Below are 20,466 nucleotides of genomic sequence, written 5' to 3'. Positions count from 1 at the left end.
CAAACGAGGCATTTTCCAACGGGTTTCCTATAATTGCATAACACCCAAAATCAGTGTTTAATAAGAGGTTTTTCAAGAATAAATGCAAAATTGGCAAATTTTGTCGGTTCGAGTTAGTACAATTATATTTCCACATTGCATTCCAGAATAAACAAACCTTGCGTTCAATGCCGCTCTTCCTTTTATATCCAATTCGAGCAAGGAGAACCTTTCGCTGCGGTTGTCACCGAAGAGGAGACAAACTTACTCAGTGGGTTGTATTGTATTCTTTTGTTCTCTTTTTTATTTTCGACGAGCCTCCTTGCAAAATTTTTCGTTGTCTTAATGTCTACAGGATCCAATTTTACCTCGATAATTGAAATTTTTGTTTCAAGCTTAATTCAAGCACTTTGTTATGTCTAACTTCGATATTATTTTGCAGGTAATCGCTGCCTGGAAGCATTTCCAGGCTGATTGAAGGTTTGTGTTCAATCGCTTGTGTTATCTTTCCGTTTTACCGCGCCATGCGAAAACGAAATAACTCATTCAGCTCATTTTTACGCGTAGCGGATTGAAAAGCAAAAGTGTAAGGTGAATTATTTTTTTTTAAGAGAGGAGTGTTCAAAACGGAAATTGTCAGTCAGAGAAAGTAAAATTTAAAAAAAACCTTTTGGAATTGGAAAATGATTTCTAACAGCAAACAGAATAAAGTGAAAAAAAAAACGGAATTTTAAGTACTCGTACTCCTTCGCCATTTAAATCGGTTATCACTAAGATAGACGATTCAAAGCCTCCTCCTCTAACGTTCGCGTAAACCTTTAGTACGAACGCGGAGTAGAGGTATTGGTAACGAGTCTAAAGCTCAACTGCGCATTTCTTTTTTTTTCATTTTACGACTATTTTTTTCAGCAGGGAGATGTGTCAGCGTGAGGACGAACCAATTAAGTTACAAAAAGAAATCAAGCGTAAATACAAAATAAAAATATATGCATTTTATTTGAACTTATCTACAAATTATATTTCTTTTTACTTAAGGCACTGCCGCACGAACTTTGACGTCGTTTAGTGTATTCCGGCCCTGAAAATCTCATATGGAAATTTTGCAAAACGATATCACATTCCTCAATGGGAGCTATTGTCCTTAAATCTTATTCTACACTGGTATGAAGCTGCTAATAGCATCCAGGTAGGTTTTTGAGATCTTCCTACCATTAAGGACGGAAGAAAAAATCGCATGCTTTGAAAATATCACCTCTTTTAAAAGATAAATCTCAACTCTAAGCAAAGAAATTGCTTTCAGTCTCAAATGCAAAAAAAAAAAAAACATTCAAGCTAATTTTTTTTTTCTGTGTTATCTGGAATACCATCTGTGGTTCCGCAGCCTGTTTTTCCCTTGTGTCTCGCCTGAAAATGAAGACGAAGAAGGAAACTGTTTTACCTGTCTATAAATTATATTATTACAACCAAAAGCGGAACTACATGCGCGTATCATGGTAAACTCCGAGCGAATGAGCTCTAAAAAGATGTAATTCTACCTGTTGTGGGCGAAACAGGGCATGTTCACTTGAAAATTAAAGCCTACCTCCATTAGCGTTTCCAATAGTTCCTGTGGAAGGATTCCATATCCATTTCACCTGTCGAAATGTGAGTAAGATCAGATTGAGCCAGAAAGTCAGTCATTTCCACTTTCTCCCCCGCCCCTTTCATCTTCCCACCACGATGTGTTCCAATTCTGTAAGTCATATATGGAGTCCCTGATGAGGTGTACTAAAAGGATTACCTCTTGGCTTTGGACAACGAGCAGTCCCTCCTTTTCGGCGTCGCGCAAGTCGAAAAAAATAGCAAAAAAAAAGAGGTGAAGTTTGCGCAAGATTGCCAAGATTTGACTCGCGCGCCGCCTTCGCCAAAAAGGAGGTACTGTTCGTATTTTATCTTGGCACCGGATACGCATTGGGTTGGATTTGCAAAAAGAATTAGAATCGACTGGAAGACGACACGTGCATCAAGATTTGTGCCACGTTCAAATCCCTCCTGGCGCGTACTGCTAATAAAAAAAAAAAAGCTGGCAACTTACTCCATCCGGACAGTTATAAGAGTTGACCATGTTTGGCTGGGGGTTGTTGTGACGAGAATATGGAATTACAAACGCAGTAGGGAAGGGTTTTCTCTGTTGAAAGTGTCGTTGGTATGTCGTGGAGCCAAATCTGTAGTTGATTGGAGCGTAGTTGGCAGAAGAAACCCTGAAAAAAGAAATAACTCTATTCAATTTAATAGCAGCTATTGGAGAGCAAATTTTTTATGTAATGTAAACTTTTTAAATATTCCTCTTGTCATAAAGAATAATCAAACGAGTGAGCCTACAAGTTCAAAATAATTTGAGGTACGCTTCGGTCGTCCCAAAATAAATGAAGCATATTTTTCGGACAACGGAGCGCTGCCATGTTTTCAACTATTGATTCAGTCTCCGAAAAGAGAGAGATCAGGGAAAGAGATTGAAATATGAAATTATTCAGTGCTCAGGCATACTCGGAGAAAAAGAACTCCGAGTGCTCCCCCTACGAGTCGAACCGACAACCTTCCGATTAGTACTTCGGGAAAGAGAGTGGGCTTAACTTTTCTTTTAGCAGGAAATGGTTCTAGTTCAAGCAGTTTCGAGGTAGAATCACCGCGCCTTATAAAATTATTTGTGAATAGTACAGCACAACAAAGGCTAAACAAATTATATTTCGACGAACTTCAGTGTTACTTTAGCTATGAGACGATCGATTGCAAAGGCTTCAAGAAAAGGTTTTACTCTCCCATATCATAAAAGACTAATCTATAAGATATCTGAGTAACTAAGCCATCAAACCGGGGTGGTTTTCAGGTTAACCATAAAGCTGTTCAATCGCTGAAATGACCTTAATGTTTCGCATCACTCTCACGTTTGCAATGTGTTACGACGAAAGCATGACCATTTGTTCCATGTCAAGTAGAAATATTTGAAAACACTTTGCTTTAGTGTTATTTTCTTTAACACAATACCTTTAATTTAGCTTGTAAACTACCCTTTGGAAGTTGCTACAGCCAAAATATGGCAAGCGTTCGTCCGCGTTACTATGACAACCACTTAGAGTAGCTCAGGCACTGTAGTTAAATACTCGAGTATTTTTACCTGTTTGGCACAGGAGGCGGCCAATATCTGCCTTTAAAATCATTGTTGTATTTTGTGTCGTACATGTGAGTGAAGGAATATGGCTTAAAAGCGGGCTGGTACAGGGCAGAAAGTGATGTCAGCCTCACACCCGGCCGCTGACTCTCTGCCGAAGGTGTCTCCTCGACGTCAGCTGCAAAGTGAAAAGAGTAAACAAATGATCATCGACTTCTTTGCAAAGACTACACCACCAAATCAAACGAATAAACATTGAATCGAGTATAAAGGTATACGGAAATCAACTTTATACTTACTCGTTATAGGTCGTGTCTGACTATGGCGAGAAGAGTAAGATGTGCCTTTAGGTCGGAGATTTGTTGTCGTCTCTGGACGTGCAGACTGCCGTGAGGTTGGATGGTTTTCCGATGTGTCTTTCATGTTGAAAGCTCTTTCTTTACAAATTAATTCATTTCACTCTTGTTTTTAAGTGAGATCTATTTCCTTTGTTGATAAACACTTTAAAGTCGCTAAAAACGACGACACAGCTGCCGTTGCATGCGCTTGAAATCGAAGGGGCAAAATTAACGCAGTATATGGGGGTGTTCAGCGGACACGCACTAGGACTGATTATTCTGTGTAAGTATCACGGAAAATTAAAGACATTTCTCGAGCATACCTGATTCATAAAATGACACAGAACGTTTCCCTGCGCAAAATGTAAAAAACAGTCAGCTTCCGTACGGAATGACTGTTGAAAAAGGAATATAAAAATTATATTCTCTTGATCTGTCCAATCATTGCACAAAAGAAATAAATAGATAACGGGCACGAGAGAATTTTGGCAAATATCGTATAAGAAAACAACATTTCCTCGCAAAATTTCAACGAAAACGCATGGTAGCATTCTCATTATCAGTTCAGGATAAAGCAGGCTGACATGCGGTTTTACAACAAACATAAGTTATCCACTGTCATTCCATATGGAGGCCGACTGAAATTTACATCTTGCCGGAAAACACTATGTCATTTGATATACCATATATGCTCATGCTAAAATGTCCTATAATTTTTTCCGTTACACTTACACACCATTTTGGCTCTAGGTGCGTGTCCGTTGAATACCCCTATACTACGCCCGGGCTTAGATTTTTCCCGTCCCAGTGTGTACGCTGATGGCTGTAGAATGCGTGACTGATGGTTTTTTGTGGCTTCTGCCTTCTAGGAGGCGAAGCCACATGTGTTATCGAAGTGAGTGACTGATGCTAACAATACAATGCCGAACTTCACCCGATTTTGACCCGATGTCATTTATGGTTTATTCCGGAGTATGTTCGTGGTTCGAAATTCGCACCAAAGATTATTGGGCGCAGCATACACTTAACAAAAAGAAGAATGCCTTCGAAATAAATTTTTTTGTGCTTGAACAACCCAAAGTATTAGTTTTCATTTATTGCGTGGCACTACAGAAGACAATAAATATCACTTCAGGATGGTGCGTGATTAAAGACAAAACATTTCCTTGCAGAAATATCTTAATGGACGTGATCGGTGCATATGGAAACTTAAAGAATAATTTTTTTCATGTTAGAGAGAGCATTTTAACGTTTGAATCAGCTGATAGACATCTCAAAATAATTTTGACATGTTATTGAAAACAAAACTTTTCTTTGCGGAATATCTAAAAAAGGGGTGATCTGCACATTGTGGAAGCTTTGAGCAAATTTTATCATCTGAGGACACAGCATTTTACCTTTTGAATCAGCGACTAATGCCCTAAAGAGCCGCTAAGCGAGCAAGGTTAACAGGGTGACCCTTTTCGATGGCAGATGAAATGGTTGAGTGATAGAGGGGCGCAATATCCTTAAACACGGCATTATGGAATATCCTAAAACGCTGAATGCGTTGTTGTATGAAACAAAAGTCTCACAAAAATTAAAATGTAATGACATTAGAAAATGATTTATGATTAACAGGCAAAATTAAACCAAGCATAGTTTAATCATTATTCGTAAGTGGAGCCTGGAGGAAAGAGGGTATTTTTTCATTTTGGACACTGGTGGCCGATTTTAGACGTTACTGGTCGTTTCTTCGTTTGGGACACTAGTGGCCGATTTTAGAATATGGACACTGGTGGCCGACTTTGGATTTTGGACACTAATGGCTGATTTAAGATTTCGGACACAATTGGCCGATTTTGGATTTCGGACACTAGTGTCCGATTTTGGATTTCGGACACTGGTGGCCTCTTTATCATTTTGAATGGTAGTGGCCAATTTTGTGTTTTGGCCTTGGCAGATTTTGGATCTTGGACGTTAGTGGCCGTTTCTTTTTTTGGAAGCCTGTGGCATGGCCCCTTTTGGATTTTGGACCTTGTGGCCGTTTCTTCAGTTTTGACACTAGTAGCCTTATTTAAATTTTGCACACTAGAGGCCGATTTTGGATTCCGGACACCAGTGACCAATTTTGTACACTAGTGGCCAACTTTGGATTTTTAACAATAGTGGCCGATTTTGATTTTGGACACTAAATGGCCGATTTTAAATTTTGGACACTAGTGGCCGATTTTAAATTTGGATACAAGTGGCCGATTTTGGATTTTGGACACTAGTGAACGACTTTGGATTTTGGGACATTTATGGCCCATTTTGGATTTTGACGCTAACGACCGATTTAAAATTTTGAACACTAGTTTTATTTAGAGTTTTAAACTACTCCAATTCAAAATGCCTTGCCAAGGAAATATCTAAAAGTTTCTACGTGCTAAAGGCTCCTAAAATAATCAATTTGTCATTACCTAGGAACTGCGCCTGCAAACTTAGCTGTCAGTGGAGAAAAAAATTGATAGAGGACGAACTGGTCACTAATTAACACAAATATACACACTACTTCGAAGAACTGCAGGAAGTTAACCCACAAACAATCCGAGTTGTTTCAAGCAAAATACTGATATTAATGGGTCACAAATGCTCGTCATTTTGCAGACCATCAGTGACGGTAAATGGGAAAAAATACCGAGTGGTTAAAGAACTTGGAGAAGGAGGTAATTAACTAGAGCATTCACTCTGCCATCTGTTAAGCTTACGCATTTGGTACCAGGCCAGAGTTTGCAATATTGTAACTTCCTTCGGCAACTTTTCTAATCTCTGTTTGTGAATGAGAATTTGAAAGTCGATGTGATCGCCTCCAAGAAGGAAACTGTCCCTAACTGTCGTATTGTTTTGTGAAGCTGAATTACACTGTATGTGACGATCAATTTACCGGCAGAGTTAGGAATTTCTGACAGAGATCGATCCTCTGAACGCTCACTGGCTAATGAGGCCCAAGTTATGTTTCTGTTAAATTTTAATCAAGGAAGGTATTCATTAGATCCATAGGTAGGAAGTAAAAGATCGTCGAAAAAAATACCTTAACTTTGAACGAAGGACTGGAGTAAAATTATCCTGTGATCTGAGTGAAACATTTTTCCTAGAAACAGCCAGATGACTAAATATAAATCAGCCGACTAAAAAAGTAAACAAAAATGTGCTAACAAAAACGAAAGAAACAAAAACAAAATGAAGCACAACAAAACAATTAATAATAACGGGGGTTTCAATAACGCAGTTTACCGTGGGTCTACTGCTGCCTACGAGAACTCTTACCAATGTCTAGTTTACGAATTGGCTCTTGGGTTTTGCCCTTACAGCCCTTTTTTCCATGCACAGCTGCCCATTACACCTTCTCAGCCACCTATGGAAAAATTTATTGAGACCTCTGAGTAATTAATTGATAAAGATAATGATAATAATAATGATAAGAGTGATGATCACAATAATAATCATAATGATGGCAATGATGTATTTGTTTTTATTGGTATGACCTTATTTCTACCTTAAATTCTAGTTTTGTCAATCTTTTTTCAAATTGGTATCCAAAGAGTGAAAAGATTGCTGGAGTTATTGTGATTGCCTGCTAATTTTACTCCTGACAATTGTTTTGACTAGTCACAATATTGTGACTTTGGCTAGTCACAATATTGTGGCACTTACCCTTGACAACCCAAATATTTTTCTCAACCATTAGAGAACTGTTGAGAGTAAACATGGCTTTAAGGTTTAGTATTCTTATTTCTAACCAACTATGTAGCATTTAATTTCGATTAATTTTCCCTTTTTTAAATATATTATTATTAGCAGTACTATTATCTTAATGGTAAATTTATAAATACAGCTCTAAACTGGACCTTCCAATGTTTTATTTCCAGCCTTCTCCTATGTTAATCTAGTTCATCGTGGAAATGAATGGTTTGCTCTGGTAAGTTTGAATTTGATTTAGTACTGTCACTGCATGTGGTGAAAATTATCTTTCAGATACACAGATCTGTGCTTTTTTGAGACTGAAGAGGTAAAAATATAGCAGATCCCTATGATATTTCTGCTCCCAGTTTTCTCTGGCTTGGTTTCAAGGACACCATGCTCTCCCAAACATATTTCAATAACTTGCTAAGAGAGGGATCCTTGTGGTTCTCCTTTATTAATTTATATATTTTCAATCTTTTGATTATTTCCATTCTTTCCCTTTAGAAAAGAATCCGTCTTGATCTTCCTGAGCAAGAAGAGGTGAATACAATTTTCTTTAAAAATAACTTGAAATACCCTTCAGACAGTAAGACTAATGGTCTCATTTTACATTTAGGCATTTTTTAACAAGCTTTAATGGAAAGTTCTTTGTTAGACAAAGTCACAGGTGTATCACCAGCTTAAGAGGTTTTATAGGTGGCAGTAGGCCACTGTTAATAGGCTTTTATAGAAACCCTTGATGCATATATTCTGAATTATATAATGTGGAACAAGACCACACCAATACAGGAAAATTATATGTATGTAAATGATTGTACTTACCCCAACTCAGACTCCTATAGACTTCTTCAAGTGTCTTTGGATATGACTGACAAATCACATGCTTTACTCATAACAATAGGCATATAAAGAAATGGCTAATAAATATTTTTGTTTAGTTCTGGGATTTTATTTGTTCTGATCACAACAGGCATTTGAACGTGAGGTAGATGCGCATAGAGCTGTTTCTCACCCAAGTGTCCTCGACTTGCATGATGTGGATGTGGTATCTAAAGGAACATATAAAGAGGCACGCATGCTTGTGACTTACTACAAGGTATTTTCATTCCACCTGCTACATTTATTCAAATCTCAGTTTTATAATAATTACAAGTAACTGCCAGTAAATATAGCTTTAAACAATTGAAAACAAAAGGGTCTTATTACATAATTCATCTCACTCTATTCAATGTCTCCTAGAATGGAACAGTGCAAGACTTGATTGAACGCACACAGCTTGCAGGAGGTCACATCCCTGAGTTAAATAGTCTTCATATGTTCAAGTCACTCTGTGAAGCTATACTTGCTTTTCATAGCTTAGACCCACCTCTGGCACACAGAGATATCAGGTAGGAAGAGTCTGTATTATAGATCATGGTTTACACACCAGACTGAGTTACATACAGCTGCTGTTTATCTCAGATTCTGTGACATGAAAGTCTTGAAAGTATTGACCGTTCTCTTGGATAGATGCTAGGAGTTTATCCCCAGCATTTTCTCATGTTTCTTTGACATCAACTGGTGTTTATACTGTACATTTGATTTAATATTCCCTGTTGAGATAGAAAAAGAGCAGGGTGGGCAAAGTTATTTCTTTCCAGACAACCCAGGCCAACATGACCCTTTCTAGGGGCCTGGAGACACAGCCTTTCTTTATCCAAGTGGGAGTCAAAGTTCCACAGACTCATTAATCCATTGTGTTTCCCCCTTATACACTGGAACCAGAATATTGTTGTAAACATGTCACCACAATCAAATGATTGGTTTTTATGTGTAAATCATGAAGATGCATCATTTGTTAGGCAATGATGGTGCTTTAGAAGATTTTTGACTCTGCTAACTAAACTGGTAACATCCCTTTTTTTCAGCCTCATAATTGTGTTCATTGGCTCCTCGACATGACTGTGGTACTGATGGATCTTGGAAATGTGTCTCCAGAGCACGATGTTTCATTACTTCCCGGTAAGGAATAGGTGATGGATTTTAATTTGAATAGAAGATCTAGCGTATTATTCTTGTCCACGGTGTAGGCTAGGATCAGAAAAGTCTGAATGTTAGAGCAGCAGTAAGGGAAAGGGTTGTTTTGACAACCTGGGTGTGGGAGATCACTTTCATTGGAGTCAAATAAATATATTGGTTTTTTCAACACAATGATGTCAGCTGAGGTTTTGTTGAGGCGTGTGGCCACGTGTCATCAGATACAAAAAGTCCTCTTTAGGAACCAGACCTCTCTCTTTCAGCTTCAACTAAACCATGTGATCCAGTTGGATTTTGCCCCTACTGATATAAAATATCTTGTGTTTTTGAGGGTGGAGAAGAGACCAGGTGTAAGGAGTTAAGATAATTTTGAGTGTGAATGAGGTTAATGTGTTTGGGGTTTTTGTTTGGTTTTGTTTGTTTTTTGACAAGGGATTTTCTGTATTTGATAAGCACACTGGCTGCAGTTAGTGTATTGAATCATGCTTTCATAGCTGCCTCACTGCAATGCAGTTTGAATGATCAACAAGAAGCCTCGAGACACATTTCATTACAGAAATGGCTGGTTGAAAAAAAAAAACCTGGCTTGTGAGGTGGATGCTATAAAACCTAGCTGATGTTACTTTTTAAAATCCTTTTTTCAATTCTATTTTTTTGTTCACAAGTATTTAAAATACTTTATTATGCCCCTGTTTTATATCTTACAGAAGGGAAGCCTTGGCCCTTCAAGAGCGGTGTTGCACCGGAATGGTTACCGCTGCATACAGGTGAGAAACAAGTGTTCAGTTTTGTACAGCATGAAGACACTGTCTACTAATATTATAAACATTTTAAACGCTGGGGAGACCTTAATCCTTTAACTCCCAAGAAGTAACCCCTCCCTACAATATTCATCTCAACTCTCCAGCAAGCCGGTACTGAGAATGCTCAACTGTAGAAATTTGTTTTTCTTGATCTACTACCAAACTCTCGTAAATTATTTACAAAGAACTGTGTAGCAGGTGGAGGGGAGAATTAAACAATGCACCTATGCATTATCATCCTTGGATGGCTGAATTTCCTGTGGGTGGGGGGGGAAGGGGGGCTGTTCCAGCAAGAGTCCTCTAAAGATTAAAGTGTTGTCAAACTGTCAGGATAGCATTAGATACAAACAGTTTTATTTTAGTGCACTTTGTTTTTGTATCTATCTAGAGTAGGACAAGTAGGATTCCCCTCCCTTATTGCCGTCTGATGTCCAGTAAATACTGTTATCTGTACTGACTTGCAGGGCTCCAGAACTGTTTTGAAGTTCCTTCAAACTGTGAAATTGATGAGAGAAGTGACGTGTGGTCTTTGGGTTGTACTCTGTTTGCCCATGGCTTATGGTGAGATTTTTCTTTAAAAATTGATTGAAACTGCAGCAGAAACTGAAATTACAAAGGGTTATGGACAATTTTTTATTGTCTGACTGGAGGCGGTAGAAACTGGGTTTTTTATATGTCAGTAGTAATTATTGGTTTTTGTCATGTTTGACCTTGTTGGTTACTCAGAGCATGGTAATCATAGCATAAGACCAGTTTATGTCACAATGAAGATGAATATAACAGAAGTAACAGTGCTATTTGTTCAATGGTGAATACTTTTAAATATTTTTTAAATAGAGAAGTGTCAAAATCACAGAGAAATAGTAATTTCATTAATTTGGCAAACCCCATAAGAATAGACATCAGCTGGTCTACTCACTTATCCCCAGTACTTAAGGTAACAGGATGTGATGACACCCTAAAAGTTTATCATAACACATGGTCTACAGTAAAAACCTGTATATAAGAACCTAGAATTTGGAAGGTCAGGCTGAACAGGTTCCTATATTTTGGGGTATTTTTTTTCCAATAACAGGCTGATTAGGTTCTTAGTAGGTGCTTTATTTGCAAAGTTAGTCTAGTGATAGGCATTCGGTGAGGGACTGGCAATAGTACTATATTATGCTATAGTTGTAAAGCATTTACAAAAATGTCAAGTCTTTTTGGTTGTCGAAACAAGTCCGGTATCATGTATCAAAAAACTGTTTTTGACTTTTAAATGTACTGTAACAGTATTTGTTTGAGACTGTATTTGTAACTACAGCAAAGTTTTTATGGAATGAATAATATTTTATTGGTAAGACTAAAAAGCAGTACACTACAAAAATTTTCACCATTGAAATCCAGAATTTGACCATCAAATCTGGAGTGTTTTTTTATATAAAAACCTATTTTTCTTTGTCAGGCTGAATAGGTTCTTATATATTTGGGTATTCAAATGCAAAATTTCAGGCCTGTAGGTTGTTAAGATAACTAGGTTTCTTAAACGTGGGTTTTTACTGTATCTCCAAAATGTTTAATTTCTCTGGGCCCTGGACCAGGAAATTGCTTACAGGGAGTCTTTGATTTCCTATGCAACAGATGAGGATCTCCATAAAATTATGTTTCAGCATTTTTCATGGTTTTTGTTTTAAATCAGGTCAAAGCCCTTGTGATGGCTCAGCGCTCTCCTGCAAATAGTGTTACTATTCAAATTCCAAGTACCAGGTAAGTTTCTTGTCCGAGTTTTCTATAACAAGCTTATGTTCTTGTGTGCTTCATAGTTGCCAACGTTTAGACAATCCATCTGTAAACTTCACGTTGCCATGTTTTTTTCCTTATTCCCGCCATACTTAATTTTAATCTGGAAGATGTCATGGGGCTCCATCCTTTTCAGACATGAGAGCTAGTAGTTCACCAGACATTTTGGCTTAAAATGTAAACTGCTGGATTTCTCTTTGAAATGAGGGGACTAAAACTTTAATGGTAGCTTCTTTGCAAAGGAACTGAGAGAGGACAGGAAAGTTTCCTATCCAACTTTTTCTCTTACGAGAGGGATTTTGTAATGAGGTGCATAGCTAAAGTACATATAAAGAGTTTTAAGCCCTTGTTAGGGTGCCACAGAGTCAAACAAGGAACTCATACGAATCTGATGCGATTAAATGTGAACTTCAGCCGCGGGAAGATGTTGAGGGTGGCGGAATTTTTCTCGACCAATCGCTGAGCATAGTAAAGCAAAACCGATGGGATCCCATTTTTACTTTTGTCTCAAAGTTTGAAATTCCTGTAGACCTGATGCTAGTTTGGCTCTTAAGAAACCTGAGCACTCCACGTCATGTGCTCTTCAAGAAGTTTGTAGAAATTGACTTATCTCATGTTGCGTTTTCAGTGTTTATTCAATGGAGCTAAATGGTTTGATAACAAGTATGCTTAAAGTGGATCCTCAAGAGAGACCTACGCTTCAATTGATTTTACGCAGACTAGAAAACCTATCTCCCGCCTCATCAGTCTTTAGCTTTGAAGGCGGAAGAAGTGTTTCCATACAAATGTACATTTACTTTACCTTTTTTTAATCGGACATATAACTATTTGATCAAATTACTTAGAGAATCGTATCACTAAAACCCAATTATAGGAAGACATTTCGATTTATTGTCTTAAAATCAAAACCAAAGTTATCACAACAGAAACAGAGCAAAAAAAATTATCATCCGGAGTCAATAAGAGAAAACAAGCGAACTGCTTGAGGCGCGGGAAAATGTGAATGACAAGGTCGTAATTAGTATAGGTTTTGAATCTGATTGGTTGAAAGTATAGGCGGTGCTTTTCATGGCCAATCACAAGTCGAAGTGAAGCAAAACCAAAGCATTCCTGGATTACTTTTGACACTCAAATAAGTGCGTTAAAACCCACCGTTAGCACGTACTCAGAACCCGAAATTTCGAATTTCGTAGCTTTAGAGTAGGCTGTTATTGCCATTTCGAACATCGTTTTGAACTATTTTCCAGCAATATGAAGATATCTTGAGTTTTTTTTTTCTGGGGTGTGAAAGGATGGGAAGGAGTGTAAGACAATTGCCGCTTATTGTTGTAAAATCGGAATTAGCACACCCACGCATAGTGGCAAGTATCAAACGGGAGAGGTGAATAACTATGTTGAAGATGGAGACGGCTTACACAGATCGAAAATAATTCAAGATTAATAATATAAGAGCCCCTACATTTTCCAAGATATGCAAATTGTTATTCCCCTCAGTAGCAGCCACCGTCTGTCCCCGCAGGAGAGGTATCGTTGCGTGACCACGGCCACTAAGGATACTATAGATAAACTCCCTTCACTACACATGAGATTTTTAACCTATTCACTCCAAGCTCCTATTAGTAATTCTCCTTTAATGTCTCCCACACAATTCTTATGTGTCGTTTGGAGAAGTCTCTATCGGATCACCAACAATTATTCCTCATCACTTGCTTGCTATTGATCTTGTATTCATAAGGTGAGGAGAAATTCTGTCCTTGTTCACTAAATCCGTGGGAGTGGAAGGGTTAAAGACCTTGTACTTAAAGATTAACTGATATCCAAAAGCTTTGAATGTGTTGAGCCCTCAATTACATCAAACTGCAGTTATTCTGGACAGACTTCTCGCGCTATTTATTGGGTCTAAGATAACTACCTGTTGTTACATTAAGGCGGATCCGAGTAGTCATAACATGCTTCTGGCATTAATCTGTTCTTTCTAACTAGTTCACTCTATCACTATCACACCCTTTTTATAGCCCAATTTCAGCTGTTTTTTTTTTTTATCCATACTTCTTCTGCTTTCTTTTCGGCCTCTTCTTACAGCAAGGTCAACGTTCGTCTCCACCACTAAATTGCCGCTTGTACTTGCAATATTTTCCAAGAACATTGGGCCCCTAGAGGCGTCATGCCAACTGAATTCAATATTGCACGTTACAATAACACAGTTTTTTCCGCCCGCCATTGCATGGGTAACAGCTCCGACTATTTGTTTTTGTATCTTCGTATCATACTGGATGCATTTTCACAAAATCCAAGTTTTCATTGACTTCATTTAACTTAAAAACTCATCTCTGAACCCTTTCTTTTTAACTGCTGTAAAATCGGGGAGGCGAAACAAGCTGTAAAGGACACAATTAGACTTGCCGTTGTGAGCCACACTAAACCCATGTGTTGTACAAAAAAATGCAAAAACTCTGTGGGATGGACAGCTGAACTCATGACTTTGTTAGTGTCCAATTTTTATATTCAGGCCATTGAACTCGCCACGAGAAAGAATCTCTCTATCAAGGTGGCGGTTGTTATGCCACTAGTCTCCGAAGAGTGGCTCACAGTTTGGTGACCACAGCCTCCCAATTGACCATGTTGATGTTAAAGGAATATTTTCTGGTCACTTCAGAGTGGTAGTAGCACCACAGCCCATCAAAGTTCAATTCAGCCATTTCTTGCGGAAGCATTAATAACTTGCCTTAATCATTTCAAGATGTTACTAGGATTTTAGGAGAGAATTAAGAGATATTCTGTGGAAAACTAGAATAGAACAATTTAACAAAACTGATAAATATAACAAATGTTTTTTAAACGGTATTTGAAAGTGAAATTGCAAATATTTACTCACGACATATTTACACCACCAAGGAACCCGTCAAATTGCAAATATTTACTCACGACATATTTAACAACCAACAATGAACCGGATCAAATTGCAAAATATTTCAGCTGGTTGAAACAGGATCTTTGAAATGATTGCACGATAGCCATTTCTTTCGTACATAACAAATAATGACTGCCCGTCCATCACCCGCAAAGAGAATATTCATCATCATCAGAGCAGGCAGAAACCAAACTATTCAAGGCTTTAGGGGGAATTCAAGATCATTTTTAATGGTCGTATGCAACTGTGCTTAGGCTTGTAACGTCACCCACCCCCCCTGCGCCTTACAAATCGCCCTACTCACGACATATTACACAACCAAGGAACCGGTCAACACGGTTAACATTTTGAAGTCTCACAGCTAATAACCATAGCAAAACTGACCAATCATTGACACAGAACTAGTTTTGTAGACATCGACTGACGAAAACTCTTTCTGCTACGTGCAGTTCTCGAAACATCACTAAAGCCACTATCACCAACAACTGTCCTTCTCAGAACTACTCTCACCCGAACGATCACAGTACACCATCAAAATCAGTCACACAGGAACAGTTTACCAGTAACCAACATTTGCTTTCCTGAGAAAAAACTCTCTGTTGCTGGCTTTGAGAAAAATGCTGAACACCACTGATGAACATACAAACTCCTCATTTGAAGTCAGTGATACGGCGTCACTCGTGGGATGTCCTGCAGCACTCGCATCCTTGACATCTTTTCTCTCCATCACCGCGACAGTTGGCAATGTTCTCATCCTAATTGCTCTTAACAAAGTGACTTCGATTTGTCCTCCGACGAAACTTTTGTTTCGATGTCTGGCGGTCACCGATCTTTCTGTTGGACTGATAACACAACCGCTGTTTACAGTAACGCTTCTTACCAGCTTCAACGTTCATCGATATGTTTTTTTCATACTGGCGGTCTCGTCTCTAGTTCTTTGTGGAGTCTCCCTCTTGACATCAACTGCTATAAGTATGGACAGACTTCTCGCGTTGTCGTTGTTGAGATACAGACATGTTGTTACATTAAGGCGGGTGCGAGCGCTTATTATCTCCTTTTGGTTTCTAATTGGTGCTTTGGTTGGGTGTCTCTTCATCTTTTCTTTAAATATTTCCGCCATTGCTGTTGTGATGCTTATTTCTCTTCTTGTCTCGGCCATCTCTTACGCTAAGATCTATTTTCGTCTCCGTCACCAACTGCTTCATGTACAAGACCATGTTCACCAACGACAACAACTTCCTCCCAATGGCGTAGTACCGACTGCATTGAATGTAGCGCGATACAAGAAAACAGTTTCCGCCATAACATGGGTACAGCTTGGATTATTTGCTTGCTACTCTCCTTTTTGTGCTACTTTAGTTCTACCCCATTTATTTGAGTTTTTGGACGCTTATGTGCCCCCCTTTTTCCTTTGTTTACTATACTTAAACTCATCTCTGAACCCCATTCTTTACTGCTGGAAAATCAGGGAGGTGAAACAGGCTGTAAAGGACACAATTAGACAGTTAAACTGTTGTTGTAAGCTAAATTGAACCTTTGTGTTATGAAAAACAATGTAAAACTCTGTGGAAAGAAAAAAACGGCTGGACTTAAATACAAATTATATTCCGACTACTGAATTGCCACATGATCAAGAGAGGATCTCTGTATCAAGGTGACAGTTGTTTTTCTCCTGGTCTACAAAGAGTGGCTCTATACGTTGGGTGACAACATCTTCCTAAATGATTTTGATGTTGTGTTAAGGAATATTTGCTGCCACCATAGGGTGCGACTGAGCCACAGGCTCTCCTACAATCGGCGGGACCAAAACAGCTAAAACGGAACCTACACCAAACTGTTTTCTAGTTCAAACAGGTATAGATACTGAACACCGCTGTACTCTGTTGTTCACCGGCTACTGAGCAAAGCTGCAAAGCCAACGAGTTTGGGAAAGGAGAACCAGTTGTGGTCTACGACATGACACTCTAATCATATTTCGTCTTTCCTCTCAGAACAATTGAAAACTCACCTACATCCAACTGGAAACGTGTTGGAGTACATTGATACCAGGCAGTTCAAACCTTATTCACATATAAATATCACTCGATAGCGCTGAAACAATTTGGCAGTGAAGGAAGAACATTTTATGACCTATAAAGTATATATACAAAAAAAAGCCTACATGCACAGCTTTACCTCGGACCCTTTTAAAGGTATAGTAAATGAAAACTAGGTTGTTCATTATAGATATTTTTATTTGACATGTTTCTTTTTTCTCTTTCGCTTGTGATGATCTGGAGGATTTCTTCCGTTTGACAAAAATATTCACTACTATTTAGTGCGATGAACGATATTGACTGATGACATAGCCTTATAAAAGTGCGCGCTCTGATTGGTTAATACGCTTGATCGATTTGCCTGTGGGCTACATGCTGAGGTCAGTTTGTTTTCCTTTTTTTTCCTACACAAAACGAAAGATGTTGAAACTGTCAATGTTATATAAGAAACGATAAGCGTGCAGCGTGCAACCATGGTCATGATTTATATTGACAAGGAGCTGTACACATCCCAAGGAGGCTCCATAAGGTTTTTTGACCGCGCGAGATCTAGGTGCAAACATAGCACGAGCCTTAAAAGTGTCGACATGCAAAACAAACATGGCGGCTCGATATGATAGCACGATTGTTATCTGAAAAGGTGTATAAAAAACAGTATAATACAATAAAGTCTTTATGCAATGAAATCTAAGGTCTCCTGCAAAAGCACCCGTAATATTCTTAGGCTTTCTACGCCTGAAAAGAGGTCAACGGAAAAGAAAACACAGTAGGAAAGATTGTCAGAAGATGACAGATTCAAAAATCTACGCATGCTCAGATAGTGATCTTAGCGAAGTTCTATACCATCACGTAATAATTGAGACAAAGAAAATAAGGATCTTTCGAATAAGATTGATCGGTTTCCGTCGGTGGAATTTCCTAAGATCTGCTGGACCGTTAAACATATTAGTGGCCTTCCTAGTGCCTGTTGAGAATACTCCTATAAGTTTCATCGATAAGAAGCTTTAGACATCGAAGCCTAAAGGCGTCGTAGATGTAGACTTGTAGACGCCGTTTCAAATAAAGCTTTCATGAAAAAAAAACAACAACAAAAAAAGACTGTATGTTTAGCTGAAAGCGTGAAAAGAATGACAAAGTGGGTTTTTCCCATTTTCTTTGTTAAATTACTTTTGTATAACTGCTTTCACTTAATTTTGTTAGCATTGGTTATCAAGAAAAAATAATTTCTATTGACTAAAGAAATGAAACGAAGCGTGTCAAACGGTTTCATTTTCCAAATGTTCACCAGGTGCAGAAGTTTCATTATTTGACTTGACTAGGAAAAGTAATATCTATTGACAGTTGTCATTCATCTTGGCCCAGTTGTATGAAAGGCAGATAACGTTATCCAACAGATAAATCGCTATCCAGCGGATAAGTGATAGCAAAACGTATAGCGTTATCGACCGGATAGAGTTTTATCCAGTGGATATCGTTATCCAACCTTCGAACAACCGTGGCCTGGTCTAAAAAGAGTGGCTTATCGTAGGGCGACAACATCTTCGTTGTTGAAGAAATATGTGCTGTCATTATACAATGGCGATGAACCTCAGGCTTAACGTTAAAATCAGCTCAAACATTTATAACTTGCCTTGTTCATTTCAAGATGTTACAAGGATTATAAGAGAGAATTAGAGAGATTTTTATGCTCTTAATCGCATCTTTTTCTCAGCCAATAAGACAGCTTTACTTAAACACAGCAACCAAACAAATTTCAAGGCTTGTTTGAAGAAATCAATCAAATTGTAAGAAAATGAGAGACAAACCAACCCATCATACTGGATCAATTAAATACCTGTACAGCCAAAAAAATTCTTCTATTGAGCGACTGAAGTTTGTGATTCAAAATAGATGTGATAAAGTGGTAATGATAGAAGGGTTTATTAAAAGTATTCAAAAATAGCACCCCAGTGGTGAAATACATGTGAATTTACAAGTATACTTTAAATATTTAAAAAATACGAAAATCTTACATTTGACTTTAAAATTAAGAGTCTAAGGGGACTGGGAATTACAAGAGTCAGTAGTTATATACCAATGAAAAACGCTTGACTACAAGAACTGGGCGTTAGACGCCATTGTTGGAAAGAAAGATTTTTTAAATCTTTCGGTCCGGCATTTAAAGAGTGATACATGGTTTTTGTTGCGCAACTCATAAACGTGGCAATCGGCGCGCTTTGGTGGAATAAGGTGGTACAGCCGTGACCCAGGCACACAGATACCGTCCCAAACTTTCTTGCAGAGTTCGTCTCTTCTCACATTTAAGCGAGTGGAGTTTGCAGCCACAATGGCGTCTTTGTAGCTCAGCGCCGGAAATAATATACGCAGAGCTCTTTTCTGAACTCTTTCGATCATGTCCTTGAGGTAAATTGGTAGGCTAGTAGACCAAGTGACGCAGGCGTATTCGAGGACCGATCGTACCAAGGCATAAAATATGTTAATAAGGTCTTCGGGTGGAATTCCGGACCGCTTGAGCACTCTTAAGATGTAAAGACGTTTTGAGGCTTTGGAGACAATCTCACGCACGTGCTCATTCCACCCAAGAGTGTCGCTGATAGTGACTCCAAGGACCTTGTGTGAGGAGACCCGTTCTAAGGGACGTCCATTGACGCACAAAGGGCCAAGATCTGGCCGTGTTCTAAGCGAACAAATCACAAGTTCCTTGCACTTCTTTGGGTTGAGGTTCATATTATTTCGCGACGACCACTGTGCAATGGCGTCAAGATCTTTCTGAAGGGACGATGTACCGCCTGATGGGATGACCTCGGATATTGTTAGGTCATCTACATATTTCCAGTGGCTCGATAGTAATGGAGTTTCAATCGCGAGATCGTTAATCATCAGGAGGAACAGGATGGGGCCAAGCTTAGTGCCCTGCGGGACTCCAGCGTGCACGGGCAACCAAGGGGATACAATGTTCTTAATCTTAACAGCTTGGCGACGGCCATAAAGAAAACTGCAAATCCAACGGATAATAAAACCACGGACCCCAAGGTGGATGAGTTTATTGACTAAGATAGTGTGGTCAATATGGTCAAAAGCCTTACTAAAATCCAGGAAGCAGGCCCTTAAGAACATACCTGGTTTGTCAATAGAGGACAACCAGTTGTGCATCATATCCAACAGGCAATAGATGGTTGAAGTTCCTTTGAGGCAGCCGAATTGGCTGAAATCGATGAGGTGCACAACATCCTCAATTAGCCATTCAACTACGAAATCCTCCAGGACTTTAGAGACGATTGCAGTTAGGGAGATAGGTCTTAAATCTTCCCTACCGGTTATGGGCGTAACCTTGGGTACCGGTGTGACATTAGAGTCTTTCCATGCAGTAGGGAAGGAGCCTGATGCAATAGAGGTGTTGAATATTCGCGTGATCGGCTCAGCGAGCTCAGCAGCATATTCTTTCCAGATACGAGTCGGAATCCCATCAGGCCCAGGGGCCTTAAAGGCGCTGATGGCAAGTAGCTTTTTGTAGACCCTTTGTGTCTCGATTACGGGCGGTTGAGGGGATGGTAAGTAGCAGGGCAGTGCACTTGTATCAAGTGGCTTAATGTCAGATATTACAGATACAAAAAACTCATTAAGGCGTGTTGCGAGAGTCGCGCCAGAGATAATTCTGCCTTCCTCGTCAGTATAACTGAGTTCGTTAGGGCTGCTAGCCTTCCCTGCAAGCTTATTCACCATACTCCACCATTTCCTCGGGTCAGTGCTC

The 20,466-nt window shown here is 38.9% G+C and overlaps 3 protein-coding genes across 3 annotated transcripts; 2 read left to right on the top strand and 1 right to left on the bottom strand.

Annotated features, from left to right (window-relative positions):
* Positions 1-945: 945 nt before the first annotated feature.
* LOC131771155 (uncharacterized) lies at positions 946-4,286 on the bottom strand. The gene is made up of 5 exons (XM_059086936.2): positions 3,427-4,286; positions 3,134-3,305; positions 2,054-2,219; positions 1,562-1,613; positions 946-1,383 (listed from the first exon to the last, which is right to left on the bottom strand). Exons 1-5 carry the CDS (start codon positions 3,548-3,550, stop codon positions 1,331-1,333), a joined length of 567 nt encoding a protein of 188 aa, XP_058942919.1. The 5' UTR covers positions 3,551-4,286; the 3' UTR covers positions 946-1,330.
* Positions 4,287-5,971: 1,685 nt separating this feature from the next.
* Positions 5,972-12,998, top strand: LOC131771139 (serine/threonine-protein kinase 16). Its single transcript, XM_066161688.1, is given in 14 exon segments — positions 5,972-6,152; positions 7,356-7,405; positions 7,675-7,710; positions 8,141-8,266; positions 8,410-8,571; positions 9,078-9,137; positions 9,140-9,171; positions 9,894-9,953; positions 10,454-10,466; positions 10,468-10,539; positions 10,541-10,550; positions 11,668-11,699; positions 11,701-11,735; positions 12,397-12,998. Coding segments are annotated over 14 exon segments (960 nt in total). The 5' UTR covers positions 5,972-6,064; the 3' UTR covers positions 12,581-12,998.
* Positions 12,999-15,184: 2,186 nt separating this feature from the next.
* LOC136278218 (adenosine receptor A2a-like) lies at positions 15,185-17,546 on the top strand. Its single transcript, XM_066161687.1, has one exon. It carries the CDS (start codon positions 15,297-15,299, stop codon positions 16,209-16,211), a length of 915 nt encoding a protein of 304 aa, XP_066017784.1. The 5' UTR covers positions 15,185-15,296; the 3' UTR covers positions 16,212-17,546.
* The last annotated feature ends 2,920 nt before the right edge of the window (positions 17,547-20,466 follow it).

The sequence above is a fragment of the Pocillopora verrucosa genome, chromosome 14 (assembly GCF_036669915.1).
Source record: "Pocillopora verrucosa isolate sample1 chromosome 14, ASM3666991v2, whole genome shotgun sequence".
NCBI classification, from domain to species: domain Eukaryota; kingdom Metazoa; phylum Cnidaria; class Anthozoa; order Scleractinia; family Pocilloporidae; genus Pocillopora; species Pocillopora verrucosa.
This window is presented reverse-complemented; position numbering and strand designations above follow the sequence as displayed.

Coding starts and splice junctions, on each gene's coding strand:
- LOC131771155 (XM_059086936.2), bottom strand. CDS start 3,550: ATGAAAGACACATCGGAAAACCATCCAACCTCACGGCAGTCTGCACGT. Junction 1,614..2,053: donor CTTATAACTGTCCGGATGGA/GTAAGTTGCCAG, acceptor ACATTTCGACAG/GTGAAATGGATATGGAATCC. Junction 1,384..1,561: donor TATTGGAAACGCTAATGGAG/GTAGGCTTTAAT, acceptor CTTCATTTTCAG/GCGAGACACAAGGGAAAAAC.
- LOC136278218 (XM_066161687.1), top strand. CDS start 15,297: ATGCTGAACACCACTGATGAACATACAAACTCCTCATTTGAAGTCAGT.